Source organism: Triturus cristatus, chromosome 1_2 (assembly GCF_964204655.1).
Source record: "Triturus cristatus chromosome 1_2, aTriCri1.1, whole genome shotgun sequence".
Classification (NCBI taxonomy): Eukaryota; Metazoa; Chordata; class Amphibia; order Caudata; family Salamandridae; genus Triturus; species Triturus cristatus.
The window spans coordinates 515,339,639-515,362,372 of NC_140580.1; the positions used below are offsets into that span (position 1 = coordinate 515,339,639).

General features: G+C 40.7%; 1 protein-coding gene across 1 annotated transcript in view; it reads left to right on the forward strand.

Moving 5' to 3' along the window:
- Positions 1–22,734, forward strand: part of ADAM12 (ADAM metallopeptidase domain 12) — a 2,563,649-nt gene that overhangs the window by 1,520,456 nt on the left and 1,020,459 nt on the right. Inside the window, exon 7 of the mRNA XM_085606237.1 lies at positions 19,555–19,620. Within this exon, the coding sequence (XP_085462363.1) occupies positions 19,555–19,620 (66 nt within the window). The remainder of the gene's footprint in view (positions 1–19,554; positions 19,621–22,734) is intronic.

The window sequence follows — 22,734 nt, forward strand, 5'->3', positions numbered from 1 at the left end:
TAATGGATCATGAGAAACTAGCCTAAGTCAACAGACAGTGGGTTCACCAAATTGGTGAGCCTCAACAATTTAGAAAAGAAAAATGCTTTTCTAGAGTCCCCTCACTCACCCAGGGTTGCCCCTAGGTGACATGCTTCATCATTGGGGCCATCCCAAGCATCTACTGCTTGGGGCGTGCTACGACTTGCGAGATTTACGTAGGAGCACTTTTTTGTGTGAAACTATGTGTTGTACAGTGTTGGGGGAGTGGTGTTTGTGTTAGCTAAAAATACCTAACTAGTGAGTTAACAATTTATTCCTACTCCTAGCTGGTAAGATAAAAAGGGGTTAATAACAGGAAAAAAATATAACTGTTATGTGGTTATATTGCCTATTATTTTGTCAACATGTTTCGAGGTATCCCCTAACCTCTTCTTCAGGACAGCATGGGATCCAGCCCCACATGTACCAGTCCGTGCAGAAACCTAAATTAAGGTGAAAAATTAGACTAATAACGTGTGCCTATTGAGCGCACTTGGTTATATACATACGGTTATTGATGAACACGTAGTATCTGTATTAGAGAAAAAGAAATGCAGGTTAGAAAAATACATCCTGCCTCAATGGGCAGGTGCTGGTATTCGCGTTTTGGCACACTCATCTTGTCAGTGCCTTTCAAAATAAAATAAGAAAGTGATCTAATGTTATTAAAAAGGAACAGTTAGTAGTGCTTGTTTTCATGTTGTTATCACACAAATCTCCAGTCTAGAGAAAAAGGAACTGGTTACAAAACACCACCTTTTAAAAAACCACCACCTTTTAAAAACACTCATCTTCCTGGACAAGCTTCGTGACAGTAATCACACACTCAACATGTAACGTTGTACAAACATATAGACATATCAACATACTTATATGGTAGCACTAATATGCCCCATGGTCTGTCTAGGTGGAGGGGCCTGTAGGACCCTAAAAATGAGGAGAGAAAAGTGGAAGAAACACCAATCACATTAGGATTAGAGTATTTTCTCTCTGCTGGATCTGTTTTAAATAACCACCAAATCGCGTTCCTGTTAGGAGAGAAAACAAAGTAAATCTTACTGTTCTCGGCATCCCTCCGTCAGTGTGACCTGTAAGTCCCAGGCTCGACCGCATATTAGCGTGTCTCTGCCTCGGTGTTGTTTTTATATTCTGTAAATCGCCAAGTCATGTTGGCATTGTTGTTGAAAGACTAGTCCGTGTATGGTTTGAAAACTTGATTTTGGCCCAATGTGCGCGCCATTTTGTTGGGATTTGTAATTCCCAAATTGTAACAATTTGTTATGAGGCTCAGTATAGGTGTGAAAAATATTTCTTAATAATCAAAATACTACTCCTAACATTTACCACATATTTTTGTAAAAACCAGAAACCCCTTGATTAATCAGGAATCGAACCCTCCATTGAGGGTGTTAACGGCGGCCATCTTGGATTGGGCATGTTTTTGGTAGCCCGGTCTGGCAAATAAAGGTAGATAATTCATATTAAGGGTGGGTAATTAGATAAACAAGTATCCTGATCATATTTTTACTGTAGTGAGTGTTTTTCTTGGGGAAAATACATGACAAATACATTTAACATGATGTATAACATTTACACATACATTTAGGAGTGACACATACAAGACACAGAACAATACAGGCGAGAATGCCTAAGACTACTATCAGATGAATGGAGTTACAGACGTCTCAAAGAAGACCCCACGGAAATCAAGTTTTCAAACCATACACGCACTCGTCTTTTAACAACAATGCCAACATGACTTGGCGATTTACAGAATATAAAAACAGCACCGAGGCAGAGACACGCTAATATGCGGTCGAGCCTGGGACTTACAGGTCACACTGACTGAGGGATGTCGAGAACAGTAAGATTTACTTCGTTTTCTCTCCTAACAGTAACCCGATTTGGTGGTTATTTAAAACAGATCCAGCAGAGAGAAAATACTCTAATCCTAATGTGATTGGTGTTTCTTCCACTTTTCTCTCCTCGTTTTTAGGGTCCTACAGGCCCCTCCACCCAGACAGACCATGGGGCATATTAGTGCTACCATATAAGTATGTTGATATGTCTATATGTTTGTACAACGTTACATGTTGAGTGTGTGTTTACTGTCACGAAGCTTGTCCAGGAAGATGAGTGTTTTTAAAAGGGGGTGGTTTTTTAAAAGGTGGTGGTTTGTAACCAGTTCCGTTTTCTCTAGACTGGAGATTTGTGTGAGAACAACATGAAAACAAGCACTACTAACTGTTCCTTTTTAATAACATTAGATCACTTTCTTATTTTATTTTGAAAGGCACTGACAAGATAAGTGTGCCAAAACGCGAATACCAGCACCTGCCCATTGAGGCAGGATATATTTTTCTAACCTGCATTTCTTTTTCTCTAATACAGATACTACTTGTTCATCAATAACCGTATGTATATAACCAAGTGCGCTCAATAGGCACACGTTATTAGTTTAATTTTTCACCTTAATTTAGGTTTCTGCACGGAGTGGTACACGTGGGGCTGGATCCCATGCTGTCCTGAAGAAGAGGTTAGGGGATACCTCGAAACATGTTGACAAAATAATAGGCGATATAACCACATAACAGTTATATTTTTTCCTGTTATTAACCCCTTTTTATCTTACCAGCTAGGAGTAGGAATACATTGTTAACTCACTAGTTAGGTATTTTTAACTAACACAAACACCACTCCCCCAACACTGCACAACACATAGTTTCACACAAAAAAGTGCTCCTACGTAAATCTCGCAAGTCGTAGCACGCCCCAAGCAGTAGATGCTTGGGATTGCCCCAATGATGAAGCATGTCACCTAGGGGCAACCCTGGGTGAGTGAGGGGACTCTAGAAAAGCATTTTTCTTTTCTAAATTGTTGAGGCTCACCAATTTGGTGAACCCACTGTCTGTTGACTTAGGCTAGTTTCTCATGATCCATTATGTATGGATCAATTGAGTGTACTTTAATGATATAGGACGACGAACCTAGCCTGAACCTCCTTCTCCCTCTTATTCCTACAGATAAATACAGACAGGAAACAATGTGTTTTCTGTCTGTATTTAGATTTAAAAGTGGATAAATACAGAAAATTTGGATTCTTTTAAGGGACTCTGTGCTGTCTTTCATGAATTATAGGTCAACAGCTGAGCAGACGGACAGCATGGGAAAAAAAACCAGGATGCAATTTCATTAAGATATCAAAGTAGGAGTGCATGTCTATCAGTTAAATAAATATGGAAATGTACAGTTTTACAACTTCATTTAACCGCAAAACACAAAATAAATATGGATAAATACAGACGGAAATGATAAAAAAATAAATGCCATAAAACCACGAGCCCTACTTATAATTATTAAAAAGGAAGTTTTAGGCATGGCAAAAGGTTTATTTTGCCAGGTCAAACTGGCAGTTTAAAACTGCACACAGGCTGTAATGGCAGTCCTCAGACATGTTTTAAAGGGCTACTTAAGTGGGTGGCACAATAAGTGCTGCAGACCCACTAGTAGCATTTAATTTTAGGCCCTGGCTACATGTTGTACTACTTTACTAGGGACATGTTTGGAAATTAAATGTGGCAATTTGGTGTAAGCCAATCTTACCATGTTTAAAGGGGAGAGCACAAGCACTTTAGCACTGGTTAACAGAGGTAAACTGAGTCCAAGGGCCAACAAAAGAATTTGAACAAACAGAAGTGAAGAAAGCAAAGGGCTTCGGGGGAAGGCCACCCTAAGTGCTGTCAGGTCTAACAATTTCCATATACATAACATATTTTTTTAAAAATATATATAGATACATACACATGCATATGCATTCGCATATACATACACATGACGGTGCAACCCTACCAGAGTATAAATCCTTATACATGCACAAATGTACATGCACATTTCAATATCTATACATATATTATTGTGGAAGACATAACAATACATGAATTGTTCTATATATAGCAGAGCTTATTTTGTTAATGTCTTGTTCATGCTATTCTATAGAATCTTGTGTTGTGACTTTTGCAACCATGTTGGAAAGTACCAGCGTCTCCTGAAGCTGGGATTCTTCTCAGTAGATCTTATTTTTGGCTGTAACAAATTCCATTGTTTAACTTCTTGCGCAGAAAAGATGTGCTCCCATGTTTTTTTTCTGTGGATGCTGGGATTTTGAGAAGGGGATATCGGTCTAGATCCTAGGTTCCTTTATTGGATCTATTTTTTTTTTTTCTAATGAAAAGTGATCTGTTGACATTTATTGTTCCATGGGTAAGACAAAGCAGCTTGAAAGTGGATCTTCTGGCAGCTGGTAACGAGTGGAACGTGTTGTACCTTACAGCAGTAATCGAAGTGGAGCACACATTCGGTTATCATGAACCAGTTTATTGAACAAAACTCCCCAGCACTGCCATTTGTGGAGTAGCCAGCACAGCAGCAGCCACACATTCCAAATGCAAACCAACTCCATGTTCCATCACTGATCTCGTAAACGTTTGAGTGAAGTAAGAACACTACAGAAGGCCTTCAAGGCAGTGGAGATATGCGCTCAAGGCTTTACATGTAGAAGTAGTCTGGCCACAGAGGTTTGAATTCTCTGTAATCTTATGGTTGATATTGATTAGTCAGGATATAGATGTATCTGTATATTATCTGCATAGTGATAGCAAGTGAACTGAAAAACATTGGTTAGTTCTGGAAAGGATTTCATGTAGATGTTGAAAAGAAGGAATTAGATGATAGAGCCTTGAGAGGCCCTGCTTTTACAGTGGTAGCTCCTCCGCTAAGGCAGAGGAGCGTCACCCCACTGCTTTGAAGCAGTGAAAGAAAGGAAAAATCCTTTTCCATTCCTGACACGAGGAGAGATGACAAAGAGGCGCGGCAGTAAGGTACGTTTTTTTCTTTTTCCTAATATCCCCTTAACCCCCTCACACCCTGCCCTTACAATGCGTGCCGGCAGCTAATGTGCTTTTATGCTGCAGGGTTCTGATGAGAAATGAGGAGTGTGGGCTATATTGTTCTATTGTGTAATTAAGATGAGAAACAAGTAAAAGCAGTAGCCTACATGTCGGTTTCCATGAGTCTTAGTATTAAGCTGACACAATCAACTGTGTCAAATGCATCAGAAAGGTCAGATAGAAGTAATGTAGCAACCCCATTCTGGTCTACTGTGTGTTTAAGGTTGTCCCAGATACACGTTAAGGCTGATTGAGTGCCTCTTCCTGAACAGAATCCCTGTTGGGTATCAGAAAGTAGGAAGTTATCCTCAATAAATTATGACTTCAAGGCAAGGGTTGCTCTTTCTATAAGTTTGCCTAGGAATTATGATATGACATAGATGATATTAGTTAAGTGGTATTCTACAACATGACTTGAATATAAGGTGTATTCAATTGAAAACTGGCAAACCTGGGAGTAGACATGGTTTACAAATAGAGTCAAAAAGGTTCTGCGATCGGGAAAGAGCAGACAGGTCTTCGTCCTCTCTGGCTCCAGGCATATTACCAACAACTACACTAATTTATCTTTATAGAACTTTAAAATAAGCTTTGGAAATGCATTAGGTCTCACATTTGCTTGCAATAGAGCTATTGGCATTTTAATTGAAAATGTCTTTTAGCCATGTGTTATAGAGTGTAAGTATATGGTGTGTAGTGGAATAATGTGAGCTGGATTGGAATTGTTAGTTGTGGAATTGTGTGGCATGGAATTGTGTGTTGTGGAATGGACTTGTGTTGTGAAATTATGTGGCATAGGGTGCAGTGAAAATTTGTGGTGGTAATTATGTGGTATTGAGTGTTATGGAATTATGTGGAATGGGATTGTGTGTTATAGAGTGTAATTAAGCTTACATTTTTTGTGTTGAGGAGTGGTATGTATTAGAGTTTAATTATGTGATGTGCTGTTGAAGTTTGTGGCATGAGGTGGAATTCTGTTGTGTTGTTTGGATGTATGTGGTGTGTTGTGTAATTAGGTCGTGTTGAATTATGTGGTGTGGATTGGAAACGTGTGTTATTGAATTGTGTGAAGTGGAACTATGTGGGTTGAAAACTTTGCCTTTTTTTGATGACCAAAAATCAAATAGGTTGAAGCTAAGCTCCAGATCTGTGTTTTTGGGTGTTTAAAAAAACAAGCATTGGTAAATGCATTATGTTTCACATATGTGATTAATACTTTTTTTTGTTGTTGTAAATTTAAGCTTGGTGAGCAAATGTGCAGTAAAAGTGACTGAAACTTCGTAAAAATGATGTGACTTGTTTATTGAGAAAGGCAATATGTGCAGTAACTGCGTCTTTCACACATAATACATCATCAGATACATAATATGCAGAAGAAAAAAAAAGGTTTCTAGCGCATACAGTTCAAAAGTTACTGAAAACGCAGTGACATGTTGATGCACAGTGGAAAGCCCTTTGCAAAGGTTAAATGTTCACCTTTCTGTTGCTTATTGCTATATGTGGGTGTTGAACCGGTGCTAATAAGCTGTAACCTATGCCCAGACAGTGCTAACAAATGTAACAAGTGCTGGAGGTCAGCACAAGTTTAGAGACGGACTCCTCCCCCAGCAGACACATGCACCCTTGCTACACCTTTGCATGCTGTTCTTAAAGCGCCCTCTGTCAGACAACTGAAGAAAGCAAGGCTTAGAGTAAGAGTGTAATGGTGTGCACGTGGCGTAATGGGCAGAGCTGCCAACTTTGGAGCTGGGGAACCAGGTTCGGATCTCTGCATAGGCTCAACATCTTGTGATTCTGGGAAAATCACTTAATCTCTCCATGCCCACCAAAAAAATTAATGTGTTGTTATGTAATGTAACTGGTGCTCAAATGAAGTGCTCCAATACCTTCAAGTCCATTGCTCTGTTTAAAGAAACAAGCAAAGAAAACTACAAAAAGCACAAGCTGCAAGGGGCAGGAGGTGGTGTTGGGCGAATAGCTCGGGGAGATTAAGTGACCTGGGAGCAGCGCCACGTGCCAGCGACCAGCGAAGAGAGAGCGGAAAGAAAAAGTAGTACACTGAAACTAAAATATAGGGCCAATAGTGAAAGGATCCATGTAGCCGGGGCACTCTGCAGGGTGGAACATATCAGCCAAAAGGCGGGATAATTGTATACTATTAACCAATGAAAACGAAGGAATTTGTAATGGTAGATGAAAGAACCAATTGAAAGCGCTGGGTGTGTTCAAAGCCCATAGAACTGAATACCACACGTCTCAAAGACAACGCATGTGTAGACAAGGTAATATCTAAAAACTGTAGATAAAATGTGGTCTTGGGGCAAATGGGAAAAAAGCACGGTGGATCTTTGCCCGACTGACCTTAATTTGTGTTCTTCAGCAGACTGTTTTATCTCCTCATGCTCAGGCCTCTAACTTCCTAACCTACGTGCCGAAGCACCTGAAGGGGAATCGTTTTGTGATTTCTAAACGCATACTCAATATACTTTATTTGTCTACAGTCATCGGTCACTGAAAATTTTCTGAGTGTTGAGGGGGGGAACTGCGTTGGAATTCGTATTTATAACCTGCAGATTGCAAACCTCTTCATACTAAACTTGCTGTCACAGTATTTGACTTTCCAAGCACTTTTAAAAAACTGCAGCTAAGATGTGGTCTTTTGCCAAATGGAAAAAAATATAGTAGATCTTTCCCATGTAAACATGATGTGTGCTCTTGGGCAGATTGCTTTATCTCTATGGAGCACCTGAAGGCAACTGGTTTTCCGATGTCCAAAAATACACTTAACGTATCTTATTTCATCATCTGTCGCTGGAAATCTTGAGAGTGATGGGGGCAAATGGGCAGCTGTGTTTGGATTAGAAGCTGTTGCCCACAGACACAAGTGCGCAGCGAGAATGCCATGAAACCTGTTGCAAAATCGGAAAATTCCCCATGTCACCATTTAAATGGTGATATTCGGCAATAATGTGGGTGCAGTGGACAGCTTATACACTTGAGCCCTGGTGTCACTGCACTTCCGATAATTACTTATTTATAGGAGGGACATGTATAAATACAGTGACTGCCGTTTTCTTTGGGGGAGAGTGAGCCCAGAGGGGGCTGCACTAAGATTTCAAGAAGAGAAACGCTGACAAGGAGAAATGAATGACGTGTTATTTAGAATGAGTGATCTTTGGAAGAGACAGACAACGAGAAATGAATGATTGGTTATTTGGACAGAGATCTTTGGAAGAGGAAGACAGACAACGAGGAATTAGCGTCTGACACGTTACCATGGGGGCTCAAAGTAAAACAACAGAGGCAGTGAACAAGATGCTTACACCTTCACATCACGACTCAGGAAACTGCTTTGCAGCACTTAGAAGGGGCATAAAATACATTAAAACTTTACAAGGAGGGCAGGTATCTTGTGACCTTGGTGCAGTGGGCAGAAAGTTATGAGTCCGAGAACACCGAGATGAATGTGAGGAGGAAGAAGAAATCCAAGCTAAATTATCATGTCAGTTGAAAACAGAGCAGATAATCAAGTCACACAAGCAGTCTGTAAGTCTGAGAGTGCACGTGCCGTTCCACAGAGGGTCAAAAAGCTTCTGTGCTAAGGAAGAACCAGACTGGACCTCCTCCGTCTGGCTTCAGGTTTATTACCAGCCACCTCCTGCCGGGGGAACCTCTGAAGTATTCTTTCTCATTAAATATCAAAGGAGGCTGAAGGGCTGCGCGTCACTGCTGGCTTTCAAGCTGCTGAGACGAGGGCCAACCAGGGAGCTGCCGCAGAGGCCCTTGGTATATCCAAGGCACCCAGCGGATTCAGTGGCAGGTAGTCGGCCACCCGGGACAGGAGGGGGCAGGATTAAGACCGCAGGAGGGATAGCAATACTGCCGGGTTGCTTTGAGGATAATGTAATTTGCCAAAGGCAGACAAGAGGCAATCTGACGCAAAGCAACGCAGGAGGGAGAGAACAGCACGATGGAGGCGCGAGTGCAAGTAGTAGAAACAGACGAAGGTGATGGAGCCGAGTTCCTTCCTACCGATTTACTGTGGAACTCTTGGCTGATGGAACTTTGTTGCCTGCTGAGAAGTGTAGAGGGGAGAAATTACTCATTGAAACTGACTACAATTAATAAGACCATGACTTTGAAGAATCACTGACTCCGAATTCCAAGTTAGTGGATTTATTATAAAACCAAAAACAATTGGCTATTCAAGCATCTCATCACAAGATTGTAGAAGTACTTGGGAACTAATACAAATCCAAACCTATGAGCCAATTTTAAGTGAAGGGTCATAAATAGAATGACGATTTCCAGAAGCAGAACGCAGGCAATGACTGCCCCCATGTCAAGATCCTTCTTCATCTGCGGTGAATAAATAAAGAGCATTAGTCTATCCCTACGCTAACACTATTGTTACATCCCTACTTAGCACTCCCCAGGCAAGATCAGGAAAAAGGTGTCCGCTCCTGAATATTTTCTTAGAAGTTACACTCACGCAGTATGGGTCAAGTAGCCAAAGCTACGGAGCTTGTTCTAAGATGCTCCCTCTCTCTCCTTCGATCTCCTTAACTCACCACCCAACTCCACCCCAGGGCACTGTCCCTAATACAAAAACACAAAACGTAAAACACGCCCACAGATCACCTCATTCCGCTGGACACTTCTCATAGGTGATATTCCACGCGGTGTCGGTGTTCCCAGCTCCTGGCTCGATGACCTCGATTCCCAGGCCTCCCTCAATGAAAAAGAACACTGTCTCCCAATTATCAGCATTCCTTCCACATTTTGTATCGCATCTTCCTGAGCCTAACTCTTCTAAAAAAAACCATTATTCTAACTAATAAAGACAACTTTCTTTCTCCACCTGCAACAGAAACGTGAGAACAGAACAAATTCAACACACACATGGACTTCACTAACGACTTACTAAAAAGCCTCCAGGGACAATACATGTCAAGCCTACAAAAATCTGCTAACATAAGAGTGAGACACATAGGCCTTTCAAATACACATATAAGTGAACATTTCATTTAGGCCTTTCTAGATCATAACATTAAAAAACGCACATCAAATGCATATTTCATTGCAAACAACTTACGAAATCCTACACGTTAAAGCAATTAGTCACATCTATGTATCAAATGCGTTACATCACATGTGAACAATTTCATTAGGCAAATGACATCAAATAGTGTAAACTACGATATTAGGACACATATGCCACGTCGTTTCTTTGCATGGCACAATACTTTTCCTACTGTTACACTTTCACATGTTATTACTGAACTCATCCTAAATGACAAATTGTTATCACGACAAATGAATATATATGTGGATGCGGACTATCCGTGATTATAATGCACCCCTACAATAAAAGAGCACCATTGCGCTCCATCAGTCCCCCCCCCTCTGATAACAAGTGTCATCAAAACAAATCACAACTCCCTGGAGAAAGAACCGACCTAAACAGAAGTAGTAGCCAGTCTTCCATGTCGGAACTTCTCTAGGCTTTTAAGATTCTAATAGTGACTGTCCTGCAGTCTCTCCAATCTCCTTTCTTGCTCCCTAAGAGACCTCTCAGCCTGACCTGCCTTATGCCAGTTGTAGGCTTTCACCAATCCCAAAAAGATGATCACACAAACCACAACTACGATGATGGGCTTAAAGATGTAACCAAGTATTCCCTTTCCAAAGTTTGCAAACCAACTTCCAACTTTTCTAAAAACCCTTCCCAACCTTGTCCCAAACACCCCCTGCTGCCAGATCATGCACTTCATGATGAATCTCAGTGATGTTACTTATATACTTCCTTATATCTTTGCTGTTATCAGGTATTTATGTACAGCACTGTTGAACCCTCAACATTTTTCAGACTTTGCCCTCTTTTGCCAGCAAAACCATCCAAAGCAAGGTGGTTCTGCATTACCATAGCACTTATCGACACCATCTCTCCATCTACAAGCAACAAAGACTGAGCTGTATTCACTGACAACTTATCCACGATAGTTGACAGCCTTCTAATCTTAACGTCATTCAGAATTACTCCCAGGCTTGGTCTCTTTGCTCCAAATACATCTCCAACTATCTCTCCTGCACTTGTACCTCGTCTCTCTCTATGATGGACTCCACCTTCCAAGGGTCCTAAATCCTCAACATGATAAATTTTAGGAAACACCAAAGCCACATACCATTTACCATACTAATTCAGAGGCAATCACACATAGGCATTTTTCCCACACACTAAGTACACATTCTGTACAACTTGCACCGTCTCCTACAAGAACTTCTTCGCAGTTGCTTTGATCGTGAAATGTGATCACACACACTCTACCCTACATAGACATTATCATAATATGTTTGTACCTGTCTAATACAAAGCTTTCCTCTCTGTTCAAAATCTAAAGCTATTGGACCAGAACTCCCTCTCACCTTGTGTGCTAGTTCCTCCTTGGTCCAAGCGATTTTCCCTTCTCTACTGCTAAATTTGACTGATAACTGCCTATGTCAATCTTCTACTTGATCTACAAATTACTTTTCTATGTCAGTTAGCATACATGTCAAGTTGTGATAATGTGCACAAGCTGTATCTAAGGTGATGGTAGGTATGAAATACTTTCCCACTCTATCTTCCTATCTTCCTGCTTGTAATAATCATACTTATTCAGGTGCTTATAAGCTGGCACCACATCATGATTAGAGAAATAATATTCATAATGACCTTTACCGTAGAACATACTAAGCAACAGACTACACGTAATACCACATGTCAAAGGAAGATGATGATAATGAATACCCTCCTCCACAGAGCCAGGCAATTCCATACACACATAACAATCTCTCACATCCATTGTGTTCACATATTCGTATAGCAGCTTGGCATAAGCATTAAGTGAATAATCACCATTAGAAAAATCTACATGAAGAATGCAACTACTGTGATCTAGAATAACCTTTTCAGCTCCTACGATACCCTCTTTTGTGCTAGAAATAGCAGGTGTTGTTGTCCCCTTCACTTCCACCCCTTCAACTTCTGCATCATGTGAAATATTTACTGACACAATAATAACTACCCCTATTACTATTATCGCACCTACTATGAGCTTACCTATCACACACTTAGATCTACGATTTGAATTTCCAGACTCCATTTTCAATTGTCGGTTTGGCACACCAAGAGTCTCCTTTTCTGCCTCTGATTGCTGTTATCCAATTCGACTGCAGTTCGTTGAAGTTCTGGAACTAAATTCACAGTTCGTTCCTCTTTTTATTTACACAGTCCAAAAGACTTCCTTAGCCCTCTTTCTTCTTCTACGGAAAGATACCTAAATGTATTCTTCTCCCACTCAGGCCTAGGTTGTCTTCTTTGAAACAAGCTTTTTACAGTTCACAATTCAATCAACAGTCTCTTATTAGCTCAGAACCAATTTCAACTAAACGCATTGCAAAATATCAAGTGGAACAGCTGCAACTTCCTGAGCTGGTGGCTGATATCCGAAAGTTGGAAAAGGCAAATCTCGCAAAATCAAAATTCGCACTTTGCTCAAAATTGAAGGTCTTGGTACTGTCACCGTCAACACTCCCTCTATTTCCAAACTAGGAACTATCAGCTCGATCTCAATTTTAAGTTCAAGGGTCCTGCTGACCACTCGTGAAGATCTTAGCCTCTCGGTGCCTGCTGCTCCCGGCATCAGTAGCCAGATAACTCCACTCTGGGGCAGCGTATCTCTGACAAGGCACGCTTGCTCTTCTCGACCCTCTTGGACTCTTTTGTGCTTGTTCTGCATCACTTAGCTCTGATTCAGACTTTTCAGATAGAGGAGCAAGATCTCTTTCAGGTGCCAATCTCAGATTTAATCTCCTTTTCCTCCCAGGCCACGATTGGGCGAGTGGATAGTTACTAAAAAAAACACAAGCACGAGGTGGGGTGGGCATATGGAGGGGAGCCGATAGGAGAGAAAGCTGAAAATCATATGCACTCTCATGAAGTGCTTAATCTAAAAGAATAAAGTAGCTTCTTAAATGTGAGCAGTAGAAGGACACATGTTAAGAGATTGGGATTCATGCGCAGAACACAAAGAAGATGGACAAGGATAGCTATCGAATAAGATGCAAGGAAATGAGTGACAGTAAAGCCAACCAATGGTAAGAAGTAGGCGTAAGTAACAATAGGTCTTTTGCAACCAGACAGCTGTCTAGTAGGCAGTTCAAAAATTCAAGTCGGCCCATCTGTAATCTACCTTCATATTTTATTTTTAGCTGAAGGGACAACTGTTAGCCAGTAAATGGCCGTAATTAAAGGTCAACCAAGTTGTGTGTAGCTAGGGGTTAGGCCTGTTGATGTAGAAAGAGGAGGAATATGCAATTGCCTCCCTACACATGAATGAACAACATGTTACTAATACAAATAAATATAGTTTAGTAGTTGTCTTATATGCAAGGTGAATGCTTACCAGTTTTTGAAATTCATATGAATCAACCACAGTACATGCCCTATCTGTACGTCATAAGAAGAAAAAACATGCAACAAGCCTGGTAACAGATTTTTGAGCACCATTGTGTGTAACTTTCATTACAAGCAAGTTTTGTTCTAAAAATATTTCAATTATTTTTTATATTTCTAAATAACTGATTATGGCATGGAACAGGAATTCTGTTTAAGGATATTGGGCCTCATTGCCCACTTTGTAGACAACAGAACTCACAGATCTTAATTCATTATAGCTAATGTTGATGAAACATAGATTACACTAGTTCATATATCCAGAAGGTATACTAGTCTCATAGCCTCTGACCTCAGACAGCAGTAGCGATGATAATGTTAATAAAATATTTTGAGTGAGAGAGATGATGACATATACCCAGAGCCCATAGCAGCATGCATTCTATGGCAATGAGGGTATAAGTTCAGCAATATATTCCCCAACTCAGCAAAGTATCAGCAATACATTATCTGATTCACATTTTTTTTAAATACACACATTTTGTTTCCGAATGCTAGCTTTTCACCTTCTCTATAATGGACAAATTCCTCACACAAGAAGGATGTCATATTTTTGAAAACAGCTTTTTGCCCCATACCCCCTTTTCATGTCATGACTGTAGGTTGTATTGCCAAATAACAGCTTGACATTTTCATCAGGTACTCACATGCTTCTGCTCCACATGAGCAAAATGTGTCTCACATGTGTATCATGTACAATGTTCTCATAAATGATGTCATTTGAGATGCCATGGGTCTTGTTATGAATGCTATCAATTAACACGCTGTAACTAATATGAAAGGGCATAAGCAGTGCATGGGGAAGGCGCAGGAAGGCGCAAGTTATAGTTAATCTAGTGTGGTTAGCATGTTAACAACACTGTGGACAGAGGTGTGTGAGTTATAGTAAGTTTTGGGCAGGCCGCAAATGATAACTTTAAGTTATAACTATACCTTACGCATTTCTAATGTTTTTGTATTTTAAGTTGATTTTCTACCCAAATAATTACGTTTTCCTAACTATAACTTATCCTCATCCTTTGTTTTCTTCAATGAATTTGAATTTCAAGGTGTTTTTTTATAGCAATGTTTTTAAAATCATTAAATGCAGTTTAATATAGTATTAATTGTTTTAAATTTTAATTTTTGTACCACTGTATTTTTGCAAAGGTTCAAGTTCATTATAAGGAGTGTTGTGCCATGGAGTGGAGTGGCGTAGAGTGGAGTAGAGTGTTTTTATAGTGGCATGGCATGCAGTGGAGTAGAGCAGAGTGGAGTTTAGTTAAGTGGAGTGTCATAGAGTGGAGGTTGTATTGTCCTAGACTGGAGTTGCACAGCATGTTGTAGAGTGGAATATAGTTTCATAGAGAGGAGTGCGTAGAGTGGAGTTGTGTGTCGTAGAGTTGAGTAGTGTGTCAGTAAAGTTGCATAGAGGGAGTTGGATAGAGTGGGGTAGATTGTCACAGAGTGGAGTTTAGTATTGTAGAGTGGATGCCATTGAGTGGGGTAAAGTGTCATAGAGTGGAGGGGTGTAGAGTGTCAAAGAGTAGAGAGGCATAGAGAGGTGTAGCATAGAGTGTTGTGGTGTAGTGTGGAGTTTCATGGAGTTGTGTAGAGTGGGGTGGCATGTTGTGGAGTGGCGTGTCATGGGGTGGCGTGTAACAGAGTCTCTTAGAGTGGAGGGGCATACAGTAGAGAGGTGTGTCATGGATTTGTGTGTTGTAAAGTGGAGTTGTGCATCATACAGTTAAGTAGCGTGTCACAGAGTGGAGTGGAGTACCATGTCGTACAGTGGCATATGGTGGAAAGGTATAGAGTGGAGTAGAGTGTTGTAGATTGGAGTGCCGTAGAGTGGAGTGGCATATCATAGAGTGACATGTCGTAGAATGTCTTAAAGTGGAGGGCTATAAAGTGGAGTAGCGTAGAGTGGAGTGGCATGTTGTGGAGTGGTATGTCAGGGAGTGGTGTGTCGTAGAGGGGAGTGATGTGTGATATAGTTGTGTCTCATAGAGTGACATAGAATGGAGTGGCATCAAGTAGAGTGGCATGTGGTAGAATGGAGTGGCATGTTGAAGACTGGAGTGGCTTGTCGTTTAGTGGAATGGTGTGTCATAGTTTCGTGAACTGTTGTGGATTTGCGTGTCATAGAGTGCAGTTGCGTGTTGTGGAGTGGCATGTCGTAGAATGGAATAAAGTGGAGAGGCATAAAGTGGAGCAGAGTGGAGTGGAGTGTCATGGAGTGGTGTGTCAGAGTGGAGTGGCTTGTTATACAGTGGCATATCGTAGAGTGTCTTAGAGTGGAGGGGCATAGAGGGGAGTGGCATAGAGAGGATTAGCATGTTGTAGAGAGGAGTGGCTTGTCATAGAGTGGCTTCACGTGGAGTGCCATACAGTAGAGTTGCCTGGAGTGGAGGGGCATAGAATGGAGTCGAGGGTTGTAGAGCAGTGTCGAGTGGAGTGGAGTGGAGTAGCGTGTCCCACCGTGTCTTAGAGTGGAGTGGAGTGGCATTGAGTGGTGTGTCGGAGAGTGGAGTGGCTTGTTATACAGTGGTGTATCATAGAGTGTCTTAGACTGGAGCAGCATAGAGTGGAGTAGCTTAGAGAGGATTAGCATGTTGTAGAGAGGAGTGGCTTGTCATAGTGCTGTGTCGCGTGGAGTGTCATACAGTAGCAGGGCCGGACTGGCCGTAGTGGGCACCGGGAAATCCCCCAGTGGGCCGCACAGGTGGGGGCCAGTTTTGGGCCCCTGGGGGCCATATTTGCTACAGGGCCGTTTTTGAAGCATAGCTGCAAAATCGTCCCTGTAACAAAATCGGCCAAAAACCGGCCCTGGCAAAGAGCTCGGTGGCACCCCCAACCCCCTGGGCCGGGGGGCCGGCTGAGCACTTTGCCAGGGCCGGTTTTGGTTCCCAGTCCGGCCCTGTACAGTAGAGTGTCATAGAGTGGAGGAGCATAGAAAGGAGTCAAGGGTTGTAGAGCAGTGTCGAAGGAGTGGAGTGGCATGTCATGGCATGTCTTAGACTGGAGTGGAATAGAGTAGAGTGGCATGTCTTCGAGAGGTGAAATGTCATAGAGTGCAATGGCATGTTGTGGAGTGGAGTGGAGTGGCAATGGCATGTGGAGTGGAGTAGTGTGTCGTAGAGTGGAGTTGCGTGTCATGGAGTGGCATGTTGTGGAGTGACTTGTCAGAGTGAAGTGGCATGTCATAGAATGGAGTAGAGTGGAGGGGCATAGAGTGGAGTGGAATGTCTTAGAGTGGAGTGGAGTGGCATGGCATGTTGCAGAGTGGAGTAGCATGGAGTGTCATTGAGTGGAGTCGAGTGGAGCGGACTTAAGTGTCATACTGTGTGTTTCACCATATACATTTTTTGGTTAGATTGTAATAGGTACTGCAGTACTTTCTACATATGTTTACGAAAGTACTGCAGTGCATTGTAATTTTTTTTTAAAACATATAAATCATTAAAAATACTTTTCGCTAACTCTACAGACTTTCCTAAACTGCCTCATTTTTTCCTGTGCATTACCGAAAGAGTAGTAAGCTACATTTCTTATATAAACATAGAACAAATAGAGAGTTGGGTCTAAACAGGCTGCCTTTTATTTTTGCAAGGGCCACATTAAACATTAATATTGTGTTTCATCATTGCCATGTACCACGGTATACTTCAGAGTTACTGGGGATTACCACAGGCCAATATATCACTACGTTTTTGTCCCTTATTACTTACAAACAACTGAACAAATTCAGATCAAATAACAAAAAAGACCCTACCCACAACATATTCTGTATTCCTACCATATTTCATTTAAATCCGTATAGCAATTTTGTCACTACGTCTGTGTAAATAGACTATGGAAAATGCATTGCTGGAAAAATGTGTTTTAGGTACCCTCTTTTTTCTTTGCACCTCATTTACTAACCACCATGCAACTTTGCATCATCAGCTAATGTAGGAAAAGAATAGGTCTGCAGAGTTTCATAGAGATTCATCAAGCAGTGACAAAGTTTTTAGCAAGCAAAACTCTTAGGAATTTCCATTTCTGGGAATCCTAATTATTACTAAAGAGTGGCTACCGCCACTCTGTTATGTATATAGACTTATCCCTATGATTGTAATAGCTTCATCTCTATATGCTGTCTCGTGGAAGGTCAGTTATAGAATATACTGACTTCAGTAAGACTGCAAGATAACCAACATTGGTAACTTCCCGGCATTCTTTGTGATTTGTATGTGCATACGTGAAATCGAATAACTTGTGCATGTATTCATGTACAACATAGTCCAAACTAAGAAATCTTTCTGTATCGTCATAGGAACCCCTCATATAAATCACAACCATATTCTCATATAAGTTCAAATAATTGTTTAGGAAATTGTTCAGAGTTCACTATTGTCAACATCACAGCTTTTCAAGAATACTTACCTGTATTCACAATGTCCAGCAATACAAATCCTTAGAATGCTATAGGCCTTAACAAAAGAAATCTTAAGAGCCATGTAGAGAGGTGTGACATGGTTACCTAGCAAAGAATGCCATGAACCACGAGGGAAATTATGTTAAACAGTACAAAGTGGCAGAATACGCAAGAGTCCCTGCTGTGCAGAGAAGCATAGTTCATTGTCAATAAGCTGCCACCCAGTGCATTCTCCGCAGATGTACAGCCTCAATCCTGGGGTTTGGAATACCACTCCCCCATACTTGAGCTACACCAAGGGGATAATTCCGATTTCTTTCAGAAGGGATCCGAATCGGATTCAAGTTTTGCTAGTCTGATTCATAGCCCTTGTTTCCGACCAAATTATACACAGTTCTGAATGACTGGGTACGATGCCTGCAATGCATTCACGCTGGCCGAATCGGTCCCGAAGGGCATTCGTACAGAACGAGACATTCGTAGCCGATTTGTGCAGCTCTATGGACTTGCTTTCCAATTGAGCGAGTACGATGACCGATTCGGACAGCCTTTACAATTCGGTTTGCCCGCATCTAAAAGGCTGACGGAATCTGTCTTTAGGGGCCTGTAGCAGGACCCCCCTGCACTCGGGGCCTTCGAATTGGTCTCATGGGGATACCCATGGGTCCCCCCTTTCCATGCATGCACAGTGTGGCTGGCACCATGGGGTACCCGCCACAGGGAGCAGGCTTTTCCCCAACCACATCTTTTTACCATGGGAGCCTGTGTACACGTTCGGTGTACAGGCTCCCATAGAGTTCAATGGCAGTCCGAGCGAACCGAGTCCGTCACTATACGGGTGCATCGTACTCGCTCGTTCGGACTCCCGCAACCTGATTTGTACGGAAAGCATCCCAGATCCGAGTCGGTCGGGATGCTTTCCGAACAAGATCGGAATTGGACCCTAAGCTGTAAGCATTTCTCCAGCCCTGCTTTCTGACAATACTCCATTATGAAAGGATGCCCATCCGATGACATGGCTGACCACCATAAACCAGGGCATTGCCACCATACTCGCTTGCTCTCTCTCTCTCACATGCAAACACACACACATCCTCTTCATAAGTGTGAGACGCATTTTGTAAGGCTACTCAAAGGTAATTTTTTTTAATGACAAGGTGATTAGTACTCACTGCTTGTAAGGCATTTTATATTAATGATTCATAGCCTCAGAAATTAAAACAAAAACACTTAAATCTGCTAAAGCTATTCCTAGCTCTTAATGAACACTCTTATTGGTTTAGAAGAGAACATCTCAAATTAAACTATTCAATAAAATGAAAGTCTTGAAATAAATCCTCAAGTTATGAAGTACACTTCCATCTATACCAGCAACATTATTCTCATTTTAGAATATCCACCTGTTCCTCAGCATTGAAGGGGTACGGAGAACCCTTTGAAATTTCCATGAGGCAACACTAACTTTACTTCATGCATTTTTTTTTTTTTTAATGCTAGAGCATGCAGTGAGCTTCAATGAAGTGCTTAAATGAGAGCATATGTATTGCAGCAAGATCATGTTAAACATGAAGTGTAGTAAAGAACTGCTTGCTCTATTTTACACAATCTTGTCTGTGCTTGCCTATCACTCAAGACTATAGGCACCTTCGTACCAGCACAAATTCAAGTTGTCTCTTACTCTTTTTTACAGCACAAAAGGGACACGTCGAAGATGACTAAATATGTGGAACTCATCATTGTAGCTGATAACCGTGAGGTAAGATTGCTCATAGACAAAGGACATTAATTACAAAAATAAGGAATTTTAATGAAGCTGATGTTAATTATTAGACAACATTTAAATAAACTCATAATTGAAAAAGGTCCAGAAATGTTTCTGCTCTTCAAGTGCTCAGTTCGGTGGTTGCAGATTGTGGAAACCAGCACTCATTTTTGCAGTCCAGGTGTTATTTTTCATTACCCAGCTTTGACCCAGAGCAAGAGAATGAAAGGAAGAAAAGAAAGAAAAAGCATAGACGGAAGGAAGCGGGGATAAAAATAACCTGCATGAGTTTGATAAAGAGACAGGAAGTGTAAGGGGGTGAAAGAAATAGGCATGAATTGGAATCAAGACTAAGCAGAGTTCATATTCATCATCCCCGGCTTTTAGCAGCACTGTCAGCGGGCTGCTGAGGAAAGCTTTGGGCTCTGGCATTCATGGTTTGTACAAAAGTAATCATTTCCATACAGAATGCACTTGAGCAGGGGTCTTGAAAACTCATAGATCCCCTTGTATAAGTGATAATGAGGTTGAATTGGCTAGCTTGCTAGGAGTTTTTCATCCACATAGATGGTCAAAGCAGCAGCTGATTATGAGAAGGTGTGAAATAAAATCAGAAGAGGTTATGAAGAATTGTTTGAGTATGCCGGTAATTGCATCTGTAGAAGGGAAATTAATTTTGGATGGGATTTTATACAGCTGTGGGCGATCTCTTGTCGCTGTTGTATTTTTTAATGTACTGTTACAGTTACAGCTAAATATTGTATTTGCTGCTGGGTGTGTCTATATTATTGGCTGATTATAAGATCCCTGTACTTTGTGTAAATAATCAAAACAAACTTGGTTTTAAAAACTCAGATCAGGGATGATGTCCTCCTACAGTATTTGGGAACCACCACCTTTGTTTATAATTAAATAACTATGGTTTGTGGGTCAGATGAGGCATGATGCTTGTTCAATACTGGATCCTCCGGATAAAAGGTGAAATTGATTAGAATAGTGTATATTTTGCAAGTCTGACGAAGTCATCAGTTAAAGTATAAAAACATGTCCACTGAAAGAAGGGTGACCTTCTGATGTTGACTGGTGTTGTTTTTTAAATAAGCTCTAGTTATGAATATGGATACCTTTTCTGGTGATATAAATAGTTGATTCCAATTGGGTAAGGTCCCTTTACCTCATCTAAATTACATTGTTTGACATTTACATCGTCACTTCAACCTGTCACTTACCTTTAGCTTTAGACCATTACCTCATCATTACCACTGCCTCATCTGAAATAAATGAAGACAAGTAAAGGTAAGGGATATGGTTAGGGTTAGCTTGAAGAATATTTTAGAGTTAAGGGAAGGAGATACGTTTACAGTTCGAGCCAAGGTAAGGGATAGATTGTGGGTTTTGTAGAGAATAACAGTAGTAGCAAGTGAGATTAAAGGTAAGGTGTAGGGCTAATATTTGGGTATGGGAATGGTATGCCATAAGTTCGGTTTATGAATAAAGAATAAGTTTAGGATGTGGTTTAGGTGTAGGTTCATGGTTAGCACTAAGGTCTGATTTGGCATTAGGGTAAATAGATAGGGCAAAGTGGATATGGTAATTGTGTTGAAGTAATGGAAATTTTGTTGTAAAATATATACATAAAAGATAATGACAAATGTGCCAAGGTAATGGCAAGGAATGTACTAGCAAAAGGTTGTGGCATAATTTGACCAATTGGAACAGATTTTCATCTTGTACACTCTCTAGCCAGGTTTCAGGTTTTCCTTTCAATATCCAGCAACAAATGGTGGACTGCAGTTTTGTAAATTATCTGTGAGCACTGCAACAGGCAAGTAAATATAGTGTAAGTAGCAATCTGGACTAAAGTCAGACATCTGCAATAATGGATTGATATGATTTCTCACAATAGAGCATCCTTCTATAATAATATTAATCAAGGTACAACAATTAGAGTAGATACAACATCTTCTAAGTACAACGTTTTATCTATTGCAGCAAGTAGGAAATGCCTAGGTGTGACCTTAACCAAGTAAAAAAAAAAAAGAAAACTCATTTGAATCTTTATTCATTTTGTTCCAAATAAGTAAAATAGATACTTTAATAAAAAATTTCTAAGTACATGTGCAGCCTTTTGGAATTTTTTGTACTAACAAATGCCATGTTTGTCTAACAGTATATCCATACGGGCTGTATATTTTTCAGGGTGCGCAAGTACAGAGTCTAGGGGAACCTGTTACTTGAAATAATGTTTTATAATATTAAAAACAATTCAATTGTCAGTGTTTGAAATACTTGCACCCTTTGTGTGAAGAACATATAGGAAACTTGATCTAAAGTGGACTGATTGATTAGGGACACATGTAATAACCCAAGGACCAATACCATTTAAAAATAAATTTTTGATTTTTTAATTTTATTATATATAGATAAAGATAGATCAGCAGCTTTGTACATGTATTGAAAGACTGTATATCATTCTTCGCATTAGGATAAATGTCCTTTGATACAATTCTTTATGCATTGATTTGTACATTTACAGTCTAATTCATATAATAAATGTCATATACAATTCAAATTGATAACAAGCAAAAGGAAAGGGGGATAGGAAAAAAGAACAACAAATATCAAATGTAATTATCTTGCATGGCTAAATATAGTCATGTAGTCTACGCGCGATTCGGCGTGTGTGCCTTCATCAGGTAGCCATGTATTCTTAATTCCTGATGTCATGCGGTGCCTATAGTGACTCGGGTTTGCCAGTAGCGGTGTGGGTGCTCATGCAGTGTTCTTTGGGGATCCGGTATCTGTGAATGGTACAGCTGTCTGTGGGGCTGCTTCCTTAAAGTACCTGTCCGTACTGAGTGGGCGCCATATTACCGATTCGTCATCTTATCACCGGGTAAAGTGGAGGTTGAAAATTCCTGAAACCTCTGTTTTTTTCAGTGAATTTCTAAGGTTTTTCAAATGCTAATTTCTAACTATAACATGCCTGAAACCTATGGCTTTTTCACAGAATTTCAAAGGTTTTTAAATGCTAATTTCTAACTATGCCTACAGAGGTAGGACATGTGAAGAAAGAGGAATAAAGGCACAGAAAGAAGCAAGACAAAT